This window comes from Mustela nivalis (genome assembly GCF_964662115.1).
Source record: "Mustela nivalis genome assembly, chromosome: 12".
Taxonomy (NCBI): domain Eukaryota; kingdom Metazoa; phylum Chordata; class Mammalia; order Carnivora; family Mustelidae; genus Mustela; species Mustela nivalis.
In genome coordinates, this window is record NC_139031.1 from 26288258 (window position 1) to 26316017 (window position 27760).

General features: G+C 38.9%; 2 protein-coding genes across 2 annotated transcripts in view; both read right to left on the reverse strand.

The window, feature by feature from the left end:
- Positions 1–1301: 1301 nt before the first annotated feature.
- On the reverse strand, positions 1302–13742 carry HYAL4 (hyaluronidase 4). The gene is made up of 4 exons (XM_082692232.1): positions 13613–13742; positions 11019–12017; positions 3631–3720; positions 1302–2022 (listed from the first exon to the last, which is right to left on the reverse strand). Exons 2-4 carry the CDS (start codon positions 11970–11972, stop codon positions 1621–1623), a joined length of 1446 nt encoding a protein of 481 aa, XP_082548358.1. The 5' UTR covers positions 11973–12017; positions 13613–13742; the 3' UTR covers positions 1302–1620.
- The window catches only part of LOC309844883 (hyaluronidase-4-like), an 81496-nt gene continuing 65847 nt past the window's right edge, over positions 12112–27760 (reverse strand). The window contains exons 5-6 of the mRNA XM_082692231.1: positions 23307–23376; positions 12112–12231 (exon numbers count right to left, since the gene is read on the reverse strand). Of these exons, the coding sequence (XP_082548357.1) occupies positions 23333–23376 (44 nt within the window). The 3' untranslated portion in view covers positions 12112–12231; positions 23307–23332. The remainder of the gene's footprint in view (positions 12232–23306; positions 23377–27760) is intronic.

A 27760-nucleotide genomic window follows, 5' to 3' on the forward strand; every position in this document is an offset into this window, starting at 1 on the left:
TTAACCATTTCCTTAATTTGGACAAGTTGGACCCAGAGTTGAAAACAGCACACCTGGGTTGCAAATGTTTCCTAAAGAGAGAAAAGAGGCTGCCGATGAGGTTGAGTCAAGTCTCATGCCTTCTGTTATAGCATCATACCTATATGGAGTTAGCCTTCCAAGTGGATTTTCTCCAGGGGTAGGAAATCCTATCAACTGAACATCCCTCTCAATAAAACACAATGCCCAAGTGATTTATAAATAGAACATAACATCAGAAAGAGGAAATTGCCCAAGACCCTGTTTTATCCTAAGTGTGTCCGTTACTTTGGTGATCAAAGGAGGATAACTGAAGATTAGCAACATGTATTAAGAGCCAAAGCCTGGGGGCACCTGGGTGGTTCAGTGGGTTAAAACCTCTGCCTTCAGCTCAGGTCATGATCTCAGGGTCCTGGGATCAAGCCCCGCATCGGGCTCTCTGCTCAGTGGGGAGCCTGCTTCCCCTCCATCTCTCTGCCTGCCTCTCTGCCTACTTGTGATCTCTCTCACTGTCAAATAAATAAATAAAATCTTTTTTTAAAAGCCAAAGTATGCATGGGATATGCTATTCTATGTACTCTTTAGAATAATTCACAGAGGAGAGAACTGTATAACCAAATTTTGGATGAGAAAATAGGAAATATAAATACCTGGAGTCCCACATCCAGACGAGCAAGGAAACTGTGATTCAAATTAGATGCAAACTAACTTGAAAACCACTGCTTAAAAGCTTACATATGGGGACCACAATATCAAATATTTCTTGGTAGAACCGCTTCCCAGTAGCACTTCTGGGTCCCTTAAGTGTTTATTAAATATTTTTTAGTGATGATTTTGCTTGCAAAAGACACCAACCACCTTTTTAGTAGCATGACATCAGTTTCTGGACCTAGAGCAATGTCAGCCTAGGCAAGTGTGAATACTATCCTACAGCTGTTCATAGTGTTTAAATTGCCAGGGTCTGTGAGAGAAGGACTCGTAGTGGGTGAGAGAAGCGCCATATTGGAATAGATGGCTTTGCAATGAGTTGGGAACAGTTCCCCTTGCCTCTCAGTCTCTGCACCTCCATGAGAAGCCACATCAGGACCTGGTTCTGCAGTCAGTGTGCTCAGGTGAGGAACAGAAGCCCAGAGTGAACCTCAGGCTGGAACAAGGAACGTTGCCTTTGGTTCCTTTCAGTAGATCGAGTGACCAGCTCATACCCTGAGGGTGACCTCTTCTATGGAATCAGATGATTACTTAGTCATCTGTTCGTAATACATTGCTGACCAGAAAAACCAGACTTTGAAATCAATAATTTAATATGTATATGTACACACACACATATTCATATAAAGACGAAAATAAACTAGGTCTGGTTTAAATACAACTTAACATTCCAGAGTAATGAAGACTGTACTGATTTTATTCATGGGTATGGTTTCTTAGCCAAATCAGAGCCAAATAAAGCAATATGTTCGTGTTTATGTTAAGGGACATACATAATGTCTACTTAGGATACTTCTCAGTGGCTTTCAGAAGGAAAAAAACCCATCCTAAGTTTCATCCCTTCTCTAGGTGACTATGCTATAAGCTGTAAATCTCCCTTTAAATTCAACTGTCTCACAACCAAGCTCTCTGAGAACCTGCTAAAACCAGCAGGCACAGTGTCATCAGTGAGCCAGGAAAAGAGAAAACCCTGGAGCCCCCATCAGCCATCTTGGTCCCTCTGCAATCGGCTCCTTCGTAACCCCGATAGCAATGACAGGAAAATTTCTTCTCCATCGCTTCCAGGTCTGTATCCGATGCTCTTCCTTTCACAATAAACTCTCCATCCTCGGAGGCCTCTATGCGGTAACTTGCAGGGTTCAGGTGAAGGTAATCCGGGGCTTTCCATACTCTCCTTCTGCATCTCCCATTCCCCCTGCAAAGGTGAAGGCTGCACACCTCAGCTGCTCTCGTCACGTTGACTATGTAGCTCCCTAAATCAGAACTGACGTACTGCTTCACCTTTGTACAGTTGCCCTAGAAATGTGGAAACAAATGGGCTTTAGTGGGTTTGGGCACTGATAGGGTTTGAGCATCTAGGCCCCCAAGGCAGTTCTTTGGCCTTGAGTGAAACCTAACATCTTGGCTCCAGCTGGTTGATCTCTGAGGCTCAGGTGCTAAAACACAGGGGAGCTGATCAGAAAGGATGAAAGGTCCCAGGGGCAGGAGATGGAGAATAGGGTCCAAGGGAGCTAAGCCACTGAACTTGCAAATGGGTCCCAGAGTCATCGTATAAGGACCCTGCCTTCTTCCAATTTACCTCCTTTTTCCCTCCTTCTAGCCCCCAACTTAATGGGTGTGAAAAAAAAGAACAAACCCAGATTAGAAATCATGCCAGAGCTGCTGTCCTCTGGCTGCTTTTTGGGGTGTTCTTTACCTTTCATACTTGTGTAGAAACCTGAATCCTCATAGTCTAACTGATTTATTGTTAACAGTCGACCGGTAGGTTCCTGGATTTTCCTGTCAATTACACTCAAATATCAACTACCCTGGGTTCTGGACTTCTGTATACAATTCAAACACGGGAAAGCCTGTCTAGGTCTTTTTTTTTTTTTTTTTTATGGTTCCTATTATGTGTTCTAAACGGAGGCCACCAGGTTTGTGCCCTCTGCTTCCTCCCATCCGCCGCACAGGCTGGAGAGGAAATATTAACACCTAGAGAGTTAAGAATTGATTCTTCCCACTTCTACCTAATTCTTATGTTAGACAGGGGAGACTTTTAAGCTGACAATATCAGCTTAAAAGTCAGGTTAAAACAAACAGTTTCATGAAAGAGATCTTGACAGCAACAAATTGAACCGGTGCACTTCTCAGAGTAGTATCAGATCATCACGAACTTGCAAAAAATTCAATTTAACAAAAAGTGTTGAGGATACAAGTATTACAATTCCAGGCAAATGTATCATACTGTAGAGATATAAACAAATAGCATCTGGAAATACAGAAGAGATTGTGACTAATATGGATTGGGAAAAACTAGAAAGACTTATTAGAGTAAATAATATCTGAGCTGGGAGAAATTTGAAGAGAGCTATACATCTCACTTTAAATGCTATTAATTTTCAGCTAATTTCCCCAAAGAGGAAAAATAGATTCAATGCAGAGATTAAAAACTTACCATCTGTTTCTTCTTCTCCAAATAGGATATAACACATTTAATGTTGTAGTTAAATGCAAGTTCTCCAGAGTCAAACTGTGGTTAATGCCAGCTTTACCAGTTAAGTAGCCTAACTAGCTGTTAACCTAGTTGGATTTCCTCTCTTGTTTCTTGATCAATAAATGAGGATGGCAGACCCTACCTCATAAGGGTTATTATGGCCAGTAAGTGTGCAAATCCAAAACAAAAAGCATTTAGCACAATCTGAGCACATAATAAGTAGCCAACGAATGTCAGTATTATGATTACTATCTTAACAAAAGGTAATAATACTATTGAGCTCCTTCAATTATTAGGCATTGATTTAGACTTTAATTCTAAAGCTAGTTTATTGTGGGAGCCATGAGAGCTCTGATTGGAGTTAACTATCCCAGGAAAGAGCAAATACTTTAAATAATATTAACTATACCTTCAAGGTTCCGCCTTACCTCAGATGAAGTTAAATTCATGTCTCCCCAGATGACAATGCCTGCCGCTCCCAAGGCAGCACTTTCTCCAATGGTACTGATTAGATCTTGCTAGATTGAAGAGATCAGAGTTCATTATTCATGATATAAAAACAGTACTCCAGGGATTAGGATTAGAGGCTGAGTGCAATATAATATAATAGGAGGATTCTCCACGTTCTTAGAGTAACACAAATGTTGAATAAACCAAGGCTCAAAAATCACACTCCATAATCGTACAGAAAAACATACCAAATATTTTTAAAGAAAAACTTGAATTTTGCCAAATAGGATATCATTTTGATGACAGCCTAGAAATAGCCACCAAAAGCTGTCTAATCAAAGTCAACTGGGGCTAATATACACAAACCAGCCATATGTACATGACCCAGAAACAGAATCTGAAAGTTTTTTTTCAAATGTGGAGAATACCTCACATTCCTCTTAGCTAAATTCTCTTCCCAATTTGCAACACTCCCGGGAGGACTTCGCCTCTGCAAGGACACAGAGGGGTTTTGTGTCCTTTGGATCCCAAGGCCAGACAAAGCGACTCAGTGTTAAGGACCTATAGGCTCTGATTTGGTCCACCCTTATGTTTGATCTCTGAAGCTATTTGTGTCTGATTTCAATGTACCTGACTTCATGGGCTTTATTTATGACTCATCTAGTCATGATAGAGGTGCCGACTTTTTCTTTGTATGTTAAGTAAATGAAAACAAAACTTCAGTAGGGGATTTTTGGTTTTGTCATCCTAAAGGATTTAAGTGTTTAAGGATTAACATGGATTGAGGCCATTTAAGAAGGAAATTAGGAGTTGAAGGTATGCAGTTGGTTTCCTAATTTAAGGTCCTGTGGTAGGTTTCCTAGATAAGTTTATTAAATTATAGTATATTCTCTGATGGTTTAAGATCCTAAGCATTCACCTTTTACTCCAAGGATGAATTTCCATCAGTTACATGCTGGAAAATGTAACTGGGTGATTTGCTGGGAAATAAAAGCAGAACTTTATAATTATATTTTGCCTGGGACCTTTTCTATTAAAATCAACACTTGAGAGATACATCTTATCTGTTCACTTTTATGGTCCACTCAAAGGTTTTACAGTCTCCGTGTCTTAAGTTTTATTCTTCTGGATGTTTTCAAGAAGGGTAGAGATTTTGGGTTAAATGACTTTCCCTTTCAGGTTCAGATCCATTTCCATTTCTGTGACCACGGAGTCTGCTGACTAGGTCAGAGCTGACATAACAGGAAAGGAAGTTTTCATGAGGCTCTCGTGAGATAGGGGAAGTGAAATGTTTTTGAAAATTATCTATGATATGGTGAATATGGGAGGTGCCAGCCGAGTAATGCCCAGAATGAGGACTCTGCTGGGTCTACACCCATTGCCTCTTTCGGCAAAGATACAAGGAGCAGGGAACCTTCCTTCACTCACTTTGAAGTTAGTGAAGCCATGATCACATCATGTGACCAGAGAGGCCAAATCCCCCAGTGGCCTTCCATGAATTACTATTACATGTATGTTACACCTTTTTCAGCTGCCCCATAGTTCTTGAATATTCTGTTCTGGGGTTTGTTTTGTTTTGTTTTGTTTTGTTTTCCCAGCCTTTGTTCTCTTTGCTTTTCAGTTTCAGCAGTTTCTATTGAGACATCCTGAGGCTCTGGAAATCTTTCCCCAGTCCTGTGCAGTCTAAAGCCCATCAAAGACACTCTTCATTTCTGCTATAGTGTTTTTCATCTGTAACATTCCTTTTTGATTCTTTTGTAGCATTTCCAGCTCTGTGCTTACATTGCCCATCTGTTTTTGCATGTCTGTCTACTTTATCTATTAGATCCCTTTGGATATTCACTAGAGTTGTTTTAAATTTCCGGTCTGATAATTCCAGCATCCCTGCCATATCTGCGTCTGCTTGTGATGCTTGCTCTATATCTTCAAATTCTGTTTTTGCCTTTTAGTATGTCTTGTAGTTTTTTTTCTTAATAGCTAGACATGATTTAATTTTTTCTTGATGGGCAAATAGCTCATACTAGGTAAAAGGAACTGCTATAGATAGGCACTCAGCATTGTGCTAGTAAGATGTAGAAGAAATGGAAGTGTTCTGTAGTCCTATGATTAGTTCTTGGTCTTTTAGTGTGTCTTTGCCTCTGGACTGTGAAATTCACAGGTTGATCAGTTGTGTTTCCCACTTCTTAGGTGGGATAGTCAGGCTAGATGGGGTTAGAGCTGGGCATTTCCCTTCTTGCAAGTGGAAGACTAGAGCCAGCTGGAGTTGGGTATTTCCCTTCTCCCAGTTCACCTAGACTCTGATGAGTCCCCAGTAGGTTTGGTACTGGTTAGTGTCTCCTGAGGGCAGACCTTGTTAAGAAGAACAGAATGTTCTTCAAAACAGTATTCAAAACAGTTCTTTTTCTTCTGCCCCTGCCAGATGCATTAGATTTTTCTCTGATATTCACTGTGAGTATCTGATAAGCTTTTGGAGAGAAAACTCACAAAATTATATCCCTACCCATGACTGAGTCCCCTGGAGTTTTTATCTCTCAGATTGGTCCTCACTGAGTCTCCAGCAATTTGTCAATTATAGTTCAAGTTACCCTACTCTGGCTGTGGTTCCCACAGAGGTTTGTGTTCTGGTAAGTTGTCATTCTCTATTTTCACCTGCTTTCCTCTTGAATTTTTAGGGCAGCAATTTGCCCATGTCTTCCCTTCTCATGAATCTAAGAAAAGCTGATCTTTCTTTCTTTCTTTCTTTCTTTCTTTCTTTTTTTAAAGAATACTTGATTTTTCAGTCTGTTTAGCTTTTTTTTTTTTTTTAATTTATTCATTTGACAGAAAGATCACAGGTAGGCAGAGAGGCAGGCAGAGAGAGGGGGGGAAGCAGGCTCCCTGCTGAGCAGAGAGCCCGATGCAGGGCTTGATCCCAGGACCCTGAGATCATTACCCGAGCCGAAAGCAGAGGCTCAAGCCACTGAGCCACCCAGGCGCCCCCAGTCTGTTTAGCTTTTTACTTGTTAGGATGGTATGGTAACTTCCAAGCTTCTTACCATGCTGAACTGGAAACCCCAAATCTCCCATGAATTCCTTTGGGCTAAAGCAGTGTCACCAGAGGGAAGTGGGAGACACAGCATTTACAGGTTATAAGTAAGGAAGCTATAGATGTTTGCCATGAAACCCACACCTTCTGAAGCTAATTATCAGAAAGGAATGCTGGGAACATCTGATTGGCCCAGTCAATTAAGCATCTGCCTTCAGTTCAGGTCATGATCCCAGGGACTGTGATTGAGTCCCACATCAGGCTCCTTGCTCAATGGGGAGTTTTCTGCCTTTCTCTCTCCCTCTGTCTCTCCCCCTCATGTATGCTTAAGCTGTCTCTCACTCTCTCTCTCTCTCTCTCTCTCTCTCAAATAAATAAATAAATAAAATCTTAAAAAAAAAAAAAAAAGGAATGTTACGTTTCTTCCCAATGTGTCCTTTAGAGTTTACTGGAACTGATTCAACATGGTGAGTCTTCATGCACATGTTGACTACAGGTAAGGAGTCAATAGCAGATATTAATGCAAATTTCTCTACCAGATTAGCTCAGTGTCACCTAGCTGAGAGCAGGGTGCTGAATGAATCACAGAGCAGCTATGTTTTGGGGACCAAAAGAGCAAGGCTCTATTCAGGGAGGGAAGTGACAGGTAAGATGCCTCTGGGAATAGATAAGGACCACATGAGAGTGTCAGCTACGTGAGTGATGTCACATGAAAGAAGAAATAAGGAACAACGCATGCTGTAACAGCAACAAATATTCCAAGTCCTAGCATTTTCTCCGGCTCTCCCTCATCTCTCCACAGTGCATGTAAGTAAGGTGCCCACTGTGGGGAGCTGGGGCATCACCAATGAGCTCCTTGCGTGTTACCAGAAGAAATGCTAATTAATTAGAAAGACATTTTTAAATCTACAGTCAAGAAAACTCCCTTCATTATTTTAAAAAACATAACATCAAGTTTTATTTAGGTTGTGTATATATAAGTGGTATAGGCAATCTTTTGTGTGAAATGAGGTGTTACTGCCCCTATATTGTCCCACTACGGCTGCTGATTATGATTCTATTCTTAGATATTCCTTTCCAAGTTTAAGGCTTTGGTACCTGGTAAAAAGTGACAGCTGCACCACATATATTTTTAAGTGTCTCAAATTTTCGTATGTATTTTCTTATTTGATTTTCATACTACTTCTGCTCGGTAGATAGGGCAGGTAATACTGTCTCATTTTATTTATTAAGATAATGAGGCACTGAGGTTGGACAGGTGAGGAAATCTGCTACTTTTTGGTAAATTGTTTCTCTAATCCTAACTATATATGTATGTGTACACATGCACAAACATGCACATACAAAAGCACACTATAAACTGCAGATACCATGGCACTGGCTGGCTCAGACAGTGGATCATGTGACTCTTGATCTCAGGGTTGTAAGTTTGAGCCTCACATTGGGTGTAGAGATTACTTAAAAATAAAAAGGGCATCTGGGATGGCTCAGTCGGTTGAGCCTTTGCCTTCAGCTCAGGTCATGATCCCAGGGTTCTGGGATCAAGCCCTGCATAGGGCTCCTTGCTCAGTGGGAAGTCTATTTCTCCCTCTCCCACTCCCCCTGTTTGTGTTCCCTCTCTCGCTGTGTCTCTCTCTGTCAAATAAATAAATCTTTTTAAAAAATAAAATTAAAACTAAAAATCTTTTTTTAAAGATTTTTTTTTTTTTTTTTTTGACAGAGAGCAAGCAGAAGTAAGCAGAGTGGCAGGTAGTGGCAGAGAGAGAAGCAGGCTCCCTGCTGAGCAAGGAGCCTGATGTAGGACTCGATCCCAGGACCCCGAGATCATGACCCGAGCTGAAGGCAGCCACTTAAACAACTGAGCCACCCTGGTGTCCCCCAAAATTAAAAATCTTAATAAATAAATAAATAAATTGCCGCTATCTTTTGGAAGATTAGAAATGGACACAAGCCATTATTAGTCGTTAATGATTTGGTACAAATGAATGTCAGGTTTTTAAATTTTTGTGGGCAGATTTTAATGGAGGATAGAATAAAATGGTGGGTAAACTAATGGTATAAAACATTTGGAAGTACTTTACCATTCAGAAATTTTCAGAATGATACCGAATGATTCTTGGGACTGCAAAAGAAAACTGTTTCTTGATGAGACCCTAACTGTTGTTCCTTCTTTTCTTAAAACAAATATTTCTGAGGCTGTAGCTACTCAAGGAAGTTAATCTAGGTTTATCAAATGTGCAGAATGTACCAGTAGTGTAAGCTAATCTTTCAAAATGAACACTTTTCCCTTAAAGTTTATTGTTTCTTCTAAAAGTAAATTTATTACCATCAAAGACAGAAACTTGTTTAAGTGAAATATAAAAAAGGAAAGAAGTTTCACAGAAGAAAGTAATATTTAACTTTCAGTTCCAGGATCAAGAAGATCTAGAGGACTTTTTAAGCCTCCCAGGTGATACTAATTCCTATCATTCTTAATCATTTGTTGATGCCTTTTCTGGGAAGTACAAATATAAGTTCACAGTGGAGACTTTTCTCTTCTTACTCAACTCATTGATGATGTCCAAGGAATAGCATTTACCAAATCCTGATACATCTGTGCCTTTTCTTCTTCTGAGGATTAGGCTGTATTCGCTATATGCTCTGTAGATACCTACCAGTCATGCCAAAGCCCTCATCTGGGTTTCCTGAGCCTCACTCTTTGGAGGCTTCACAGTCAGAACATCTCTAAGCATAAGTGTATTAAAATATACTCTGGTGATTTGAAACTTGCAATGGTGGAGAAGGAGGAAATGTGATAAACTGATGGTATCCAGTAATATCTAAAAATATCACTGCACCACCCATGTGAAGGCCTGAATAAGTTCACACAGGGACATGTGGGTGGCTCAGTGGGTTAAGCCTCTGCCTTCAGCTCAGGTCATGATCCCAGGGTCCTGGGATCGAGCCCCACATCGGGCTCTCTGCTCAGTCAGGAGCCTGCTTCCCCCTCTCTGCCTGCTGCTCTGCCTACTTGTTCTCGCTCTCTGTCAAATAAATAAATAAGTAAATCTTAAAAAAGAAATTAAAAAGAAAGTTTACACATACTTATTGAAGTCTGGCCGTTAGAGCAGCATCTACGTTTAAGTGTTTATCTCAAGAAGGTTCCATTTGAGTTACCAGAGTAGCAAAGGGAGAAGAAGGGAGAGAAAACTGAGCTGAAAGTTCATCTATTTTAAAAGTTACCCTTATGGTTTGTGGGAGGCCTTTGGCTATAATAGCAAAATAAACAATAAAACTTGTATTTGTAAGTTTTACCCTAGGGTTGCAAAACCATCTTCTATTGATGAATTTATGATTGAATTTTTTTTATTTTTAAAAACTTTTTAATTGTGGTAAGAAGACACATAAAATTTACTCCCTTCACCATTTCTGAGTTCAGTAGGACTACATATATTCACATTACTGTGCCTCCCTTATACCTTTTATCAAAACTGGTATTATGTATTAAAAAGAAAACATTTTTTTTCTTGACATTAGATGGTAAGGCCAGAAGCAAGAATGCTTCCAATTACACTTCCAAATATGAGGGCAAACTACTCCGTTTTAAAATACCCTCTCTGATTTTCCAGCCTGTGCACCACCAACTGCTTCAATAAAGGCCAGTCATGAGGGAGCACCATCAAAGCTGGGGAGGAAGTGGGGAGGAGTTGATTTCATTGCCTTTTAACCTTCCCTCCATAACATGTTCCTTAAAAGAATAATAAATAATTAAAATTCAGTTGGCATAAATGAAGAGTCTAAAAGGTTGGCTAATCAAAGGAACAATTATGGGGGTGTCTGGGTGGCTCAGGGGATTAAGCCTCGGCCTTCAGGTCAGGTCATGATCTCAAGAGTCCTGGGATCGATCCCTGCATTGGGCTCTCTGCTCAGTGGGAGCCTGCTTCCTCCTCTCTCTGCCTACCTCCCTGCCTACTTGTGATCTCTGTCAAATAAATAAATAAAATCTTAAAAAAAAAAAAAAAACTGAAGGAACAATTATTCTGCTTTCTAAAAGACCACTAATTGGGAATTTCTCAAAGAACACAATTAACAAAGAAATGTCTCTTTGAGGGGGCACCCTGGGTGGCTCAGTCTGTTAAGCATCTGCCTCTGGCTAAGGTCATGGCCTCAGGGTCCTGGGATCCTCCTGGCATGCTCCCTGCTCAGTGAGGAGTCTACTTTTCCCTCTTCCTTTGCTCCTCCCCCTGCTCATGCTCTCACTCTCAAATAAATAGATGAAATCTTAAAAAAAAAAAAAAAAGTCTCTTTTAAAGACAGGGAGGAAACCACCCCCCCCCATCTTTTTGGCAAGGGGTATCTTACCTTAGAAAGAAAAAATAGAGGTTCATTTCTGTAGCCTAATCTTGTGTAGACGAATACAGGCAGAGCATAATCGTGGGATGTCATGGTGGAGATCCTCAGGGATTCATGCACTCGAAATTGCGAGAAAAGCAAAATGTTTTCATTGTCGCCAAGAGATTTTCTGACACCAATAGAAGGATATAAAGCAGCACTGCTATTCCAGAGCCAAGAAAGCTCATTGTTTCTCAAAACTTCCTCTTCTGGGCATGACCCAGTATAATTCGGGGCATAAACATTATAATTGTGGCAATCCGGATATAAATAATAACCCCAGAGGCCCTTGGGTCTACTCCTCATTCCCAGTTCAATGGTTTCCTTCATGAAAGCTTTTGCACTTTCTTCAAATGTTGCTTTGGCTAAGTATTCAATATCAGTAGCTGATATGTTCTCTTGCATATCAGAAATAAGCTTTCTTGACTTCTGTCTGTAAACATCTTTTGTGTTCCAGTTACGGGCCCACTGGGGTCGCCAGTATTCCCAGTCTATAACAGCAAGGCCACTGAAATCTTCAGCAGGGATGTAATAATTAATATCTTGGTCAGCTTTTTCTAGATGCACTTGCAAGCTTATGTTCTGGGGGAGACCCCCATTAATGGGAACCCCCTGGGATGTATACCAAGGATAGTATCCCAGTCTGTTGACATAAAATATAGTGACATTTTGTCCCCTGGCCTTGGCCAGTGGACTTCCAATCACCTGAAACATTTTCAAATTTAGTCCTATATTGTATTTTACCAAACATTGATCTGTTGGAGCATTCCAAGCAGCTATAAAAGGTTTCCTTTGATAAATTGGAAGTCGGGCAGGTTTCAGAGAAGAGATAGACTTCAGAATGAAGAGTATGAGCAGCCATGATGTGAGATGTATTGGTTGAACAGCACAAAACCTTAATTGTCCTTCAGATAATACTTTCATGATAAGATAAAACCTTATCTTCTGCTTTAATATACTGTGGAAGACCTGTAGGGAGATGTATTTTTCTATTAGTGATATTTGGAGGAAAAAAGACTCAAATACTGGATGATATATTGTTGTTCCATATTTCTATTTTAAAGTGCTTTTTATTTAAAGGTTTGAATATAAATAAACTGAGATACAGAAGCAAGGATAGTGATGGAGCTTCTCTTCAGAGTCAAGCAGTGCAATTCGGTAAACATTCACGGAACTTCAGGCCCTGTGTGCAGAATACAGAATGAACAAGATGTGGTCCTTGCCCTCAAAAAAAAAAAGCTCATGATCGAATTTTAAAAAATGTAAAATTGTATCAACTCTCATTTTGGAAAACTCATCAAATCCTGGGCACCATGCTTAAGTACTTTATAAAATATTCATCTCATTTAATCTTACAATAACTTTTAAGTAAGCCCAGATGTCCAGATGCTTTCCCAGGCTCTCTTGCAGCTAGGGTACTAATATGTGTTTGTAGCCAGGATCCATCCTGCTCTAGATCTGTGTGTGTGTGTGTGTGTGTGTGTGTGTGTGTGTGTGTGTGTGTGTTTCCTACTCCAGACTCTGAATTGAGATTTTAGGAATCAAAGAGCCTGAATGGTGGTGGTGCCAGACGTTCCCATATCCAGGAGTGGCAGTGCCTGTAGAGGTATCCAGAACCAGATAGCCATGGTGTTGGTGTTAAGTGGCAGCATCGTTATGGGACAGCACTTTTCTGCTCAAGTCAGTGAGATTTCGTTTTGGTTGGTTACAACCAGGAACTCCAACTGACACTGGTTTCTTCCATGGAATTTGAGGCTTGTGAATAATCAGCAAAACTGAGCGCATCATGTTGTATGTAATTATCATTTTAACCACTAGATGTCACCAGCTATACTATATAACTTTTGATAGGCATTGGACACTATGTAAATCAATATTTAAAATACTTTATGAAAAAAATAAAATAATTTATGAGAAACAGAAAATCTGAACAGCTGAATTACCAAAATAATGTGTAAAACTTTATTGAAAGACATTTAAGAAGTACTAAGTAAACGGATATATACATACATATAGACATGTATATAGACATAAACACACACCACACACACACACACACACACACACACACACATATATATAATATCAGTTTTTAAGAACTATGGAGGTAGATATTTTCTTCATCCTTGAATTGAATAAATACATGTATTTCTCTGCAACACAAACATGGATTAGATTACTTCACTTAGTAACATGAAATATGTTATACTGGAGTATAAATTAAGATTTGAAGAGAACAGTATTTTCAAGGGAATATAATTTTGTGAATACAATAAGAGTCATGGCTCTTAAAAGTATTCCTTATCTTTGTTTTTTTATTATGTTCTGCCTCAGGATAAGAAAAATGGATTTATCTGCATATGTGTTCAATAATAGGGGAGAAAAGAGCTTTTATTTAAAGTTAAGATTCAGTTCATGTTCGAGAAGGTTATATATGTATACAAAAACAAAAATCTAACCTATCAGAGCACTTCCTGCTTTGGATTTTATTCAAAACGTTGCTTTCCACTGATAATTGTTTCCCCTTTGGTCAGCCCCCACATTACTGCTTCAGAAATCCTCACCTGTTCATTACAAAGTTATCAAGTGATTTTTTCCTCCTTATCCTGGAACATTATTATTCCCCTTATTCTGGTGAATGGAAGGTACACATTCCGTGGCAGATGGCAGGCAGAACACCTAATAAAGTGTGAGGATTATATAACCAATACAGGCAAAATAAATAAGGAAAATTCAGTGCCTCTTTCTTCTGTTTGCTGATGTCTCAGCTCTCTGCTTCCCACCCAGGCAGGACAGGATGCTGACGTAAGCGCTGTCACTCACCTAATTAAACGTGGCTGGCTGAGAGAAGTTCCCTTCCTTCTCTTGGCACGTCCTAGAAACTTTTCTGGTCCCCTACCCGCACTATGCAGTCGTTGGCTGTCTGTTTCTCCCACCCTCTTTCCCTCACCTCCCCACACCTGCCCTTCCAAACGTACCCTTGGCTTCAGAACTCTTCTGGACCCCTTTTGCTCATCCCACCCCTGCCACCCAACTCCCCATGGCCTAGAGCTTTCCCCGTCTCTTGACTGGTTGTTACAGCATAGCAGTCTGTGCAGTTACCTACACTTAACCACAAATCACAGAAGAAACACCTCCCTTTTCTTTCTCCCCTCCCCCCCTTACAGTCTACCCAGGAAGATTTGCTTCTTTACGCAAGTCTTTAATCGATGGGATTTTAGGAAGAGTCGGCAAGATATTTGGGGTGGGGGATAAGTGAGGAGTTTAACATGGACTTCTCCCCTAGATTTTATCTCCCAGTTTTTTCTTTGTAGGAGTAGGATTTGTTCTGGGAACCTATGTGAGGAACTAATTCCCTTCCTTCAACAGGGAAACTTCTGTGAAGGCATTTTTGAAGGCCCCTGAATGGACTATTCCCAGCAAAACCACAGCTCCCTGAAAACCTGAAGGTCAAGGGAGGTAGCTTTCTCCTTAGACCCTTCCCCTGGTAGAAAGAGGAGCCACAGTGTGGAACTTGGCTTAGCCCACTAGAGGGGAAGGTGACAAAAAAAAAAAAAAAAAAAAGTCTTAATCCACAGGCCTCAGCCCTCACCCCATCCTGACGTGAAGGATGGTGAAGAAGGGGGAGTCCCCTGAAGGGAGACAGGCCTGCCACATGCACATACAAGAGTCTGCAGAGAACAGAAATGTCTCTATCTTCTGCTTACTCCTATTTCTCCTCTCACTCCTTTCCCATAGAAGTATAGCTGCTTGTGATACACTTAAGGGGGAAAAAAGCAACATCCAGATTTCAGAAGCTGGAGGCGCTTAAAGTTAGGGCCGTGTTATTCTCCTATTAGACAAACAATTTCACAGAATACCAACGTCAACCAAGTTTAATCTCAGACTATGATAAAATGAGACAAAGCAAGGCCACTTTTTCATTTTGTGCAAACACAAATATAAACAAGGTCAGTGTGCCACTCGTAAAATACCAAATATCCCTCTCTCTTGCTGAATGAGTGACTGCTATTCTTTACCCAATTATAAATATGCACCTCCTTTCTGACAACATCCAATATGGAGCATACTTCCATGTTCTTAGGCCCTCTGTCAGATGACCCGACTAAAACCAGTTAAAAAAAATTCTATCACAGGCTCTTCCTGATACCGTCTTAGCGTCCCAGTTCCTCGTGCTGAACATTTCCCCCTGCTGTAAAGTGTAATAAACCCAACCCATTTAACTGGAGGTGTGTTCCTGGTGATCTTAGGGGCATTGACACTGTGTGAAAGCAGTACTTAGTGCTGAGGAAATATTTATTGAGCACCTTCTGTATACAAGGCCCACCCCAAGTACTAACAAATAATAGTGAACAAAGTTAACAAAAACCCCTGCCCTCACAAGGCTTAAATCTTTGCAGGGAAGGAGACAATAAACAAGATGAGTACATAAAATATATAGTACATTGGAAGGTGGTAATGGCAAAGAAAAAAATAATGCAGGGATCACTTTAGATGGGAAGGCCTCACTGATCTGAAAGAGAAAAGGAGTAAGCCTGAAGGATGTCTGGGAAAGCATCCTGGGATGGGATGGGAAGAACACAGGTGCAAAGGCCCTGAGGCAGGAGGATGCCTGCCATGCTTGAAGAACTTCAAAGAAACAGAAGAGACAGAGAGGTAAAAGAGAGGGTCTTGTAGGGCCTTGCTGGGACTCTGGCTTTCACTCTGAGATGGGAAAGTAATTAAAAAGTTTTGAGAGAAGAATGACCTGGTCTGAATTAGATTTCCTGGATTCCTCTGGCTGCTGTGTTTAGGCAAGCCCAAAAAGGAGAGGGCACAAGAGAGAAGCAGCAGGAAGCCTGTCAGGAGGCTCTTGCAATAATCCAGGACAGAGATGAGAGTTCTGCAACCCACATATTCAGAATTTCACAATATTTTTAACACACAAGAGAAAAATAGTAATATTATAGATCTATAAATTAATCCTGCTAGTTTTGTTTTAATTTTGATTGCAACTCTAAATTCTAAATAGAGGGAAGACTCTGGGAAGGCTTTTAAAAACATACACACCCATCTGTTTCTTTTTTTTAAGATTATTTATTTATTTATTTGACAGACAGCAATCACAAGTAGGCAGAGAGGCAGGCAGAGAGAGAGGAAGGGAAGCAGGCTCCCTGCTGAGCAGAGAGTCTGATGTGGGGCTCGATCCCAGGACCCTGAGACCAGGGCCCATGCCGAAGGCAGAGGCTTTAACCCACTGAGCCACCCAGGCACCCCACACACCTATCTCCTAATGTATTGGTAGAAGGAATTAATTTTCTAAATCTATAATTCTTCTGTTTCATTTTTTCATGATACTGAGATTTTGCTATCAAAACGTTTAAGATGCCAAGTGTCTACCCCAAAATCCATAAGATTTGAAAAGATATCCTGAAGTTCATGAACCCTAAATGGGGATCCCAAAGAGGTCCATTTTGGGGGACATTTTAAAAGGCTATGTTTTATCTCCAAACCTATAAGGAAAGTGTTGACCAAAGTGATACTTTGTTACTAACAATAAAAATATATGTATAAATATTTATCAGAATGGAAGCTACAGCAGAGGCACTGAGTTCGAAGCCATACTCTCAGCTCTGCAGAACTAATCGCTAAACTGCTTTCTCATAAAAGCTCTTTAAAGCAAACACCAATAATGGGCTTCCGTTTTTTCCTTTGAAGGATGTTACTGCCTTAGTTTGATTGTCAATCAGTGTCTTATCTTGATGGTTTGTAAGTTCCTCTCTCATGAACTATCAATATTGTGAAAGCTGTGTGTTCCAGCAGAAGAAAAAATATACTTTAATGGATAGAAGTTTCTCAATTAAGTTTTTCCCATACATTTTTATTAAAAACTTAGTGCCCATTGGTTTTTAATATAATCCACTAGATGATAATATCCCTTTAAGTCCCAAAATTCATCATTAGGTACTGAGTTTTATTATAACTCTATTTCATGCCATTGTCAAAGAAAACTGATGTCTCTCCTTCTGAACAAATTTTAAAACTACTGGATTATCTTGATTGTATAAAACTGCTTCCCTTCCCATCTTACTAAAAAATGAGCTTCAGTTTTGTTAAGTATATAAAAATGACTATATCTGTGTCGCTCCTGCTAATGGAAAATTCAGTTTTGTTAAGTATATAAAAATGACTATATCTGTGTCGCTCCTGCTAATGGAAAATTCACTTTTCAGTGGGAAAGGCCAGGTTTTTTATGAAACAAAAACAATTTCCGTTTTTAGGAATGTGATCTGAAAGAGAATATCATTGTGCTTATGCAAGAGTATATACTTAGTCTTTGTCAAAAAGTATGACTTTCCTTTAGGACTTGCAATTTCTTGCAGCCAAGATCAACAGCTTTCTTGGAAAAGCACCCAAAGTCTTAGGGACCACATTTTGAATAAAATGTTCCCTCTGTCAACCTGTTTTTAACTAAGCTCCTTAAAATAACATTAGGTTGATTTGAATCTTCAGGTTTCTAATTAAGGTTGTTGAACTGTAAAGCAATCGAGTGGTTTGTGAAATGTTACTTAGGTCCTTTCAATGGCCACAGTAAAGATAATAACTGAAAACACCCCCTTCCTCCAGGAGATGAGCCAAGCTGTTGGCTGGCAGAGCTGGGATCCGAGGCAGGGTGAATAGACGGAAACCAGGATGGGGAGCGAGGCCGAACCGCAGGCCTGAGGGCCGCAACCGTATTTAAACAGGAGACTTGGATCTGGATTCTCCGGATACTAGGTAGGACCGTCAGGGTGCGAGACGGGAGCGGAAGGGCAGGCACGTGAGAGGCCAAAAGTTGTAGCCAGATCACAATGTTTTAATAGAGTGTAATGGCTTAACTTCATTTTCTGCCCGAGTCCTGACGGGAATACCTTGGGGGAAACTGGGGTTGGCCTAGTTTTCCGGCTGGCGCCCATCTCTCTGTACAGCAGACATATTCTAGCAGCGCAAACTTCTGAGCGAGGTGACATGCATAGGCACAGACTCCAGATTGTTTGTAATGAGGGGAGAGTAAAGGGCGCATTCCCGACAGAAAAGGAAAACTGGACACTTCTATCCGAATTACAAACGCATACAGCTTTTCACCTGGAAATTCTGCTTCTGTGCTATTCACTGCAGCATTGCCTGTAAGTATTAAGTTTGGAGACAAATGGCCATTACCAAAGAAGTGGTTCAGCGGTGGACTTCAACAGTGGCGTCTATCCAATGACAGCAGGGGTGAGGCTGTCTCCGCACACTGATGTGGCCATTCACCAGACACCGCAATTATTCTTTAAGGTATATATATATGTTTTATCACACATATTCGTACGCATATTTAACATTTTTAAAAAAGCAAGATGTGTATAGGAAGCTGCCATTATTTTTTGAGGAGATATATTTATATTTGTGTTTATATTTATGTGCGCATTATATGTATGTAACTTGGTGAGGAATATAAATAAATAAATATAAGTATAAACAAACTAAGGAATATGTCCGGAGTCCGGAGGGACACTCAAGAATTGATGATGTTGCTTTTTCCTCCAGGAAGGAGAGCTGGTGGCTGAGGGAAAGAAGTGGGTGAAATTTCTTTGAGTGGCAACTTCTGTTGGGGATTTTGTCCTATGTTGACATAGCAGTTATTCAAAATGATTATTTGAATTAGAAAACGAATGGAGGGGCGCCTGGGTGGCTCAGTGGATTAAGCCTCTGCCTTCAGCTCAGGTCATGATCCCAGGGTCCTGGGATCGAGCCCCATATCGGGCTCTCTGCTCAACAGGGAGCCTGCTTCTCCCCGCCCCCCAGCCTGCCTCTCTGCCTACTGGTGATCTCTCTCTGTCAAATAAGTCAATAAAATCTTTAGAAAACGAATCGAGTTCTCTCAAAACAAAAAAAGAAGATCCAATTTGATCTGACCATTAGGAATCAGTCATGGCTTCCTGAAAAGGTGACGTCTGAGATGTTATTACAAACATCACTTTTTAAATTAAGTTAGTTGAGAAAATGCTATGCTTTTCCAAAATCTGGCAAGAAAAGCCCTTTTCAAGAAATAAGACGCCCCTCCTTTTTTTTATTTTTTTATTTTTTTATTTTTGTAGCTGACATGAACACCAGCAGCCAGGGCTTTAAGTTACCACTCTATTCTGACATGTGGGTATTAAGAGCTAATTATAGGTTGGTTAATTATCTGTGGTAAAGAATAACTAATAGTGGTTAATGGTTTTGTAGATGTTCAGTAGAAACACAGAAGATAGGCTTGAAGTATTATTACATACCATAAAATGTGGTGTACGATATGAGTGTGTTATTTATTACAAGTGGAAAGATATGCTGTAGAGCAATAGGCCTTCTCTGGTTGCAAGCAATGCAAAACTCTAATTAGAACAATAAAAGTTCTTGGAGGGATCAAATACGAAAAAGATGCTTTGGTTCTTCTTATTTCCTTGACTATATATTAGTTTTGGTGATTTATCCAACCTAATTTTAAATAACTCAGGTAGTTGCATTTTACCTTTTCAACTTGATCATTTTTCCTTGAATTTTCTTTTTTTTTTTTTAAGATTTTATTTATTTATTTGACAGACAGAGATCACAAGTAGGCAGAGAGGCAGGCAGAGAGAGAGAGAGAGGAGGAAGCAGGCTCCCGGCTGAGCAGAGAGCCCGATGTGGGACTCGATCCCGGGACCCCGAGATCATGACCTGAGCCGAAGGCAGCGGCTTAACCCACTGAGCCACCCAGGCGCCCCTCCTTGAATTTTCTTAAGCACTTCAGTTCCATTCTATTTTAGCCAATTATCTTGCTGACAAAGCTGAAATTCTGACGTTTGTTTTTTAATTCTTCAAATGTTCATGGCATTACTTTTACTTTCTATTCTTCCTCTCACTTTCCTCTAATAAATCCTTTCTCAACTTTTACTGCTCTTTTAAAAATTCTGTCCAACTATCCTTCTGTGTTATTATACAAGACAAAATAAGGAAATTTCAACATAAGAGAAGGCAGTATAAAGCCAAGGTTAAAATCTTCAACTCCATGGCTAGTTACTATTTAACACACTAGAAGAAGTTCCGTGCTCTCACCCATTCGGTTTTTATTTTTATTGTTTCAAGTGGCCTTTCCTGTGTGTCACGATGCTGTCTCTTTGGGGGTGATGATGATAAACAATGATAGCATTTTATAAATCCAAACAGTATAGACGTCTATTCTCTGTGATCTTTAAAATGTATGAATATGGGATGGAAACTTGCCCACCAGCTCTTCCCCCCAACCTCTCTGCAGCTCTGTAGTCCTCCTGCTGACACTTTTCACACAGGACAGGTTTTCTATCCAAGATGTCCTCCATCTTTCTGAATTGGACTGCTCTCTGAACATCTCACCGCTATGGTCTGATCTCCTGGTGCTCAACTGAATCACACCCGAGTTTACAATGCCCTATGGCTTTGCAACTAATGTTTCCTACCTGAAATCTTGCTTTCAACCATTGCTAAACTTGATGATAAACTGCCAAATTCATCAAAATTAAGTTATCTGAAAAGATTATGGCACATGAAGAAAGAGCTGGTGAAATTGTTTGCGTGTATTTTTCTTCAGTCTTTAGGTGTGGCTCTTGTATAATGAGCTACAGGACTATCTCATACCTCCTTCTAAGGCACTAGGCTTTCACTCCGGGTACACCTGCTGAATGAATGATGAGCTCTTGATTGCAACTAACTGTGCCAGTTAGGCTGATTTCCATCAGGTTTGAATAACAAATAGTATATATTATTGTGCAACCAAGTGGATTATGCTTTCTTTTTTTTTAAGGTTTTATTTATTTATTTGATAGAGCACAAGTAGGGGGAGTGGCAGGCAGAGGGAGAGGGAGAAGCAGGCCCCCCAGTGAGCAGGGAGCTATTGCAGGGCTCTATCTCAGGACCCTGAGGTCATGACCTGAGCCAAAGGCGGAGGCTTACCCGACTGAGCCACCCAGGCACCCTTATGCTTTGTTTCTTAATAAAATAATAATAAACTGGTGAAACACCACATATATAACTAATTAGTAATTTGCATGCATTTGAAACAGATCATTAAAAAAAGCGTTCTCTACTTTGGTTGCCCATTCACAAGAAATGAGAACTGTATTACATTTGGATATTAGTAAAGAAAGTTGAGTTTCTGCATTAATGATCATCAGCAATAAATATTGCATAAATACTTCTTTATACGAAGACTTTTTAATTTCTTAAAAATAAGTGTATTTATTCACAGCCATTAATTGCATGCAGTCTAATTATATAAACCATGTAAATTGAAAATATTAGGAAATAGTCTTTAGTTTCCAAATATAACCTTGAGAGGGTCCCCTATCACAATGAGGAAATTCAGAAATGTTCCAATGGCAGGTTCTGAGTTGAACTAAAGATGCAGCAGGGTTGTCCTGGAATGCCTGTGACAGAGACAGAGCAGTCCCTGCCTAGAATGATAGCCAGTTCTTGAGCCATCCAATAGAATATGTCTAAGAAATAGTGCTCCTTAAAGCATAGTATTTTTCAAATATACTTGATAAGAGGGAACATGGAATTTATTCATTTGGATCTGTTATGAACACTGGCCCTGTGCTCAGGTGAAAGGTTTCATTCTGTCAAAAAGACAACTGAAGACTGTCCCTGGTAGAAATTCACAGCATCTACACTTCTGTTTTACATAGAAAAAGTCAAGGAATGTGCTAAACTAAGGAGACTAACATTTCAACAAACAAGTAAATATAGATGATGATGTATGTATAAATAGAACTTCACTGAACTTGATAAAGCTTTTTCGGACAAAGAATCAGGCTCACAAAGAAGTCTCTTGCTAAGAAAATATGGTATGCATTTTAATTCTCAAAATTCATGAAGAATATGAACCCTGAGTCTCTACACATGAATTTTTTATAACTTAGTTTCTGATTTTTCTTAACTTTCTCTCTTTCACACCATTTCAACTCTTTGCTTGTGACTCCACTTATATGTTAAGAATCTGTGAATACCTCAGCAATGTATCTTCCTTCCAGCATCGAACTGGGTCCTAATTTATAGACCAGGCTGACATAAATCATATGACTAAACTTTCTTAGCTATTACTACATCAGTATCTATCAGTAAGATAAGTATCCCAATTAGCTATGGTTCTAGATTAAAGTTAGTTATTCAGGAGCTGGCAAAGAAAGGGGTTTAGAGACCCCAAGTTTTATTGCCTACACTACTTTACTCATAATTTTTCAGATCTTTCACCTTAACTTTGATATATGTAATCACTGAAGTAGATTTTTTTCTCCATCTTTTGGACATTTTCTGACTCCAGATTAAATAGTTTTAGATTTATCTTTCTTATATTATTGTGGAACTTGCTCTTTCTTTTCTGGAAAATCTAAATCTATCTACCTATGTATATATCTTCTTCCCAATTACTGAGAGATTTTCTTATTTGAAGTGACTGTTGATTGTCATTTCTAAGTATTCAGTCCCATTATTAGCGTTTGGAAAGAAAATTCAAAATCTATTTATATGACCAAAAAAATCCATTTTCTGAACCGTTTTAAATGTCCTATATTTCCCAAAAACTGAATTTCCTTTTCTGAATAACAGTCTTCTAATACTGCCCGTCACTGTAGATATGATAACAATGGAACATATCTTTAAAACTATCCTTCACTAAAAATTAAGCAAAAATAAGATACTTATCCAATAAAGAAATGTAATTACATTCTAAAGATAACTATTTAGGTGTATAAAGTTAGCTTGAGGAATTCCTCACAGCTATGTTACAAAAAATATCAAAGTTGTGGTGCTCTCTCTCCTGTGGCTTGTTTACAGTTAGTTTTCTAATCTACTCCGGGAAATAACATTCTGATGTTATTATAAGGTAAGTATAAGGTTATGATAACCAACATACTGCAAAAAGCTACTTTTCAAAGAAATTGTGCTTGTAGAGGAGAAATGGAACAAACCTCGAAGGAGAATCAGTTTCAAATATCAATTTACAAAAAATAAAAAGCTAACTGAAACTTAACTTATCACTATCAGTGACAAATATATTTTGTAGAGTGTTAGGTTCATAAAAGCAAGCGCATATTTTGAAAGGTAAACTATTTGCAAAGTAAATAAAGCTAGTCCAGAAAAGAAATTGGGGTATTCCAAGAAATAAAACAAATTACTTTTTCTTTTAACTCCCCTAAGAAAACATATTTCTAAAAAACAGTCCTTACATTTTTTTCCAACAGAACAAAAAATATATTTTACCTTTGCTTTTGTTTGCTCCTGGCCCTTTAGTCACCTGATGCCAAACAGAGGTTGAGCGGCAAAGGATGCCCTGTGGTGGTTCAGAGAAACATGTCATTACAGGGGTGACTCAGTCCTCCAAGTTAAACTGGAGGCTTGCATTAAATCTCTTTATAACCAAACTCAGACTCTTTTAAAAGCATATTGGTAGAAGTGACCATTGCTTTCTGAAAATACCCAACTTAAATTCACTGACTTAAGAAAGACAACTTTGATTGAGACTTTAGTTGGAAAATAGAGAGGTAAAGAAAACTATATTTAAAAGATTTCCAGATTAAAGAAAAAAAAAAGGAGGTCAAATGTTATGTGTACAACAATATATATTATTTGAAAAATAGATTCTAATGGCTGTCTTTGATGGTAATGGAATAATTAACTCTTAGCAAGGCATTAGCTATCATCCTGAGGAAATACAACATTCATTTACTGGAATCAATGGTTCAAGACGATGCACTAAGCACATGTATTTACTGCATTGTTTTTGGCATATGCCCTTAGAAAAAATATGATATGAACCTGAAAATAAGACGTGGTGACATAACTTAAGAACTGAAACCAGGGGCACCTGCGTGGCTCAGGTCATGATCTCAGGGTCCTGGGATGGAGCCCCGTATCGGGCTCTCTGCTCAGCGGGGAGCCTGTTTCTTTTCCTCTCTCTCTGCCTACCTCTCTGCCTACTTCTGATCTCTGTCTGTCAAATAAATAAATAAAAATCTATATATAAAATAAAACTGAAACCAGATGAAATTGAATCAGAAATTTAAATTTAAAAAAAAAATAGTAGAAAGTTATTGCAGAGGTATAAGCTATTCCTTCCTTTGGAGAGAGAAACCCTAAGTGTAGAGACAAGGTACCCGAAAGATAAAGTGTGTTGAGGATTAATTATCAGAGCAATCAATTAAATATTTCTTCCAGTATAGCTAAACCAGTCAGACCACTTAACTCCCCAGAGTATATAAAATGAGAAGTAGCAAAGACGTTTTACCCCAGGACTTTTTTTTTAAGTTCATTTATTTACTTACTTATTTTAGTGATCTCTACACCCAATGTGAGGCTTGAACTCACAACCCTGAGATCAAGAGTCATATGTTCTTCTGACTAAGCCAAGTGCCCCATGACCCCAGTACATTTAAATACAAAGATCTTCCTAGGTAGAGTTCAGAGTTTGGCTACTAGAACTATAAAAGATGAACTGGTCTCCCTAGTAATCATGGGAAGATAAAAAAGTAAAGCCTTCTCAGCCCATGAAGAATTACACTCTTCTTCTATGGTAAGTTTCTCCTTACTTTGATCATTGTGAGGGTTCCTACTAGACTTGCCTGCTTTCTGTTCACATGTTCCACATGGAATCTGACTTGCTAACTTGCCCCAACCCTTTTCACTCTCTACATACAGTCCATCCTACTGTTCCACATAAGAATCCTGTTGAGTAAATATGCCCAAAGAAATGTGGGGAGGAGAAATCCCTAGGACAGTTTTTCCAGTCACATAGGTCCTTCATGAATGTAAAGAGATGGCCGAGGATCACCAAACATTTGATACACATGGACAGTATGAAAGAGCAGAAATCAATAACGTGAACAGCTGATCTTAGAGAAAGTGGGACAGAATAAACTGTCTAGCAGCAGCTGCAATTTAAAAAATCTAATTGATATTCTCAAAGAGATTCAGGAGGCTATCAAATCCACAAACCAAAACAAGCCTATTATAAAAAAAAGGAGCAATTTCTTACACACAGTAAAAGAGTTCTTTAGAATTAAAAATATGATGAAGACTAAACGAGTATTCTAGAAGAAAAGGTGGGCAAAACTGTTACAAATAAAACACAAAGACTTAGAATCATGGAAAGGAAAGCAACATCGTACAGATCTGGAACTAAGACCCATTTAATAGTAATTTCGTAAGTGGATAGAGAAAATGGAAGAAAGGAAACCATTGAGAAATAATGAAAGAATATTGTCCTGGGCTAAAGACAAGAGTCTAAATTAAAAGGAAATGCTACAAGGCTTTGTAAAGACTATCTCTAATTTAAAATAAAGATGACAGGAATTTAGTAAGGACCAGAAAGTATGATTATGACATTCTGTTTCTGAGATGAAGACATACATTCCATCTGATTATGGTGTGAAACAGTTAAGAGACTGGAAAAAAAACAAGAATCTGATCAAAAAGTTTGTGTCCAAATAAAAGGTATTATAATTTTTGAACAATGGGTGATAAGAAACAACAGTGCTTTGAAGAGACAATGCCATTGTTCAGGCAACTCAGGAGAGAAACGGGTGCTTTTGGGGTTTCTAACAAGGAGTACCTATCATCTTGGAAAGTCTGTTTCATTTTTAAAGTGATCTCTACTATTTGAAAGCTATTTTTCGGGGCGCCTGGGTGGCTCAGTGGGTTAAGCCTCTGCCTTCGGCTCAGGGTCCTTGGATCAAGCCCCGCAGCGGGCTCTCTGCTCAGCGGGGGGCCTGCTTCCCCCTCTCTCTGTGCCTGCCTCTCTGCCTACTTATGATCTCTCCCTCTCTGTGTCAAATAAATAAATAAATAAAATTTTAAAAAGCTATTTTTCTTACAGAAGTATCCTTTATTAATGTCTCCTAAAGAATTATTGCATAGGAATAGAGTATAAATTTTGATTTTTTAAAAAAGATTTTATTTACTTGACAGAGACAGCGAGAGAGGGAACACAAGCAGGGGGAGTGGGAAAGGGAGAAGCAGGCTTCCCACGGAGCAGGGAGCCTGATGTGGGGCTTGATCCCAGCAGCAAGATTTTTTTTATAAGAGAAATAGAAGGGTGCATTTTTTGGTCTTTGGATTGGACATAATTGATGACTTCCCATTTTTAAGAGATAGTGTACTAAGTATTACAGTCTGGAAGCCCAAAATTATGCAAGTCCAAATAAATTTACAACAAAATTAAATGTTTTTCATAATCTATTTTTAATGAGATTTTTTTAAAAAACAAAGTTTTGAAGAATCAGTTTTTGAAATGTGGTAGTTCCTTGGGTTTTAGTTTTAGTTTGCTATTAAATTTAAGTGACATAAAATTTAACATTTTTTATTTAGAAAAAAATGATTATCTGTGAATTATAGAATTGGGGATATTTCCTATTTTCTTCTATGTATCTTCTCTATGTATTCTCCTTTTTTTTTCATCTACCTTAATTCTTATTATTCTTGATTATTTTGGATGCGCTGTAAGTTTAAACAGTAGAGAGCAGTGATGTGTATCCTATACTTGATGTATTCATTGATAAGTGGATAAAATTGCCTATCCCTTTCATTCTCTCCATATCTTACTTTCTTCATCTTCAAAATGGTGGTAATACTTATTAATATGTGCCTTTTCCTGCTTTAGTGGAGTTCATTACATGTCAAAACCTTGATAGAATAAAGTTGAAAACATCCCTGTAAGGATAAGAGCCATTCCTTTTCACTTATTATGGCTTAGTGCCAACTTTGATAGTTGTAAAAACAGTTCTTGTTTGGGCAAAAGCATTCAATGACTGTAATTTCAGCCTTGGTGCAACAGAATATCAACAAAATAGGGGAATTTGGCGAAGAGCCCTCCATCTGAATTATTCTATTCCACTGCCTCCTTAACTTTCACTCCTCTTGAAAATGAATGAATGAATGGACAAATGAAAAAATGAAGTCCGAATCTGAGTGTGATCTACGTATCCACACTCTATATGTGGGCCAAGATAAAGTCCGTATGAAAGCGCAATATTTGGAAAGTGTCAGACAGTATCCTCCCTAAGCTGAGGGAAATAGTATTTAGGATACTATTAATCTGTTTTGAGATTAATCTCTGTTTATGAAAGACATTGACCTGAATTATAACTAGGTCAGCCCAAGTGACCAAATGAATTTTTCAAATGACTTGACATGCATCGAGAATTGAAAGAAAATGAGTTGCTTAGATACAGTATACTTTAATAAGCCAGCAAATATCAAAGAATTTTTTATATAAATTCCATTTTAAAGGGGTCTAATAGGACTCACCATCTGATGAGTATGATTGCCAAATCAATTTCTAAGAGCCCTAGAGATGCTCCTGATAGAAACTGAACCCGACAGAATTCAGAATCGATTCCTCTTGCCTTATGACTTGGTATCCTGGGATCACTTGAATTATTTAGGAATTCCCAATTCCTGGAACACGAATAGCTAGAACATAATGTTCGCCTTTTTTGGCTCCGTGTTATTGTGTGCTCCATATTCCATATGACTTAACTACAAATTTCCTGATTTGTTATAAATGATTGGAGTCTCAAGAACATTGTAGCAATATCAATCCAATCCTAGTAGATGCTATTGTTTCTATCCAATTTGAGTGTGTATTTATTTTTTAAATGTAGATATTATATCTTTATTTGACTGGCTTTCCTCCAGAAATTTCTATTTAATTATTAAAA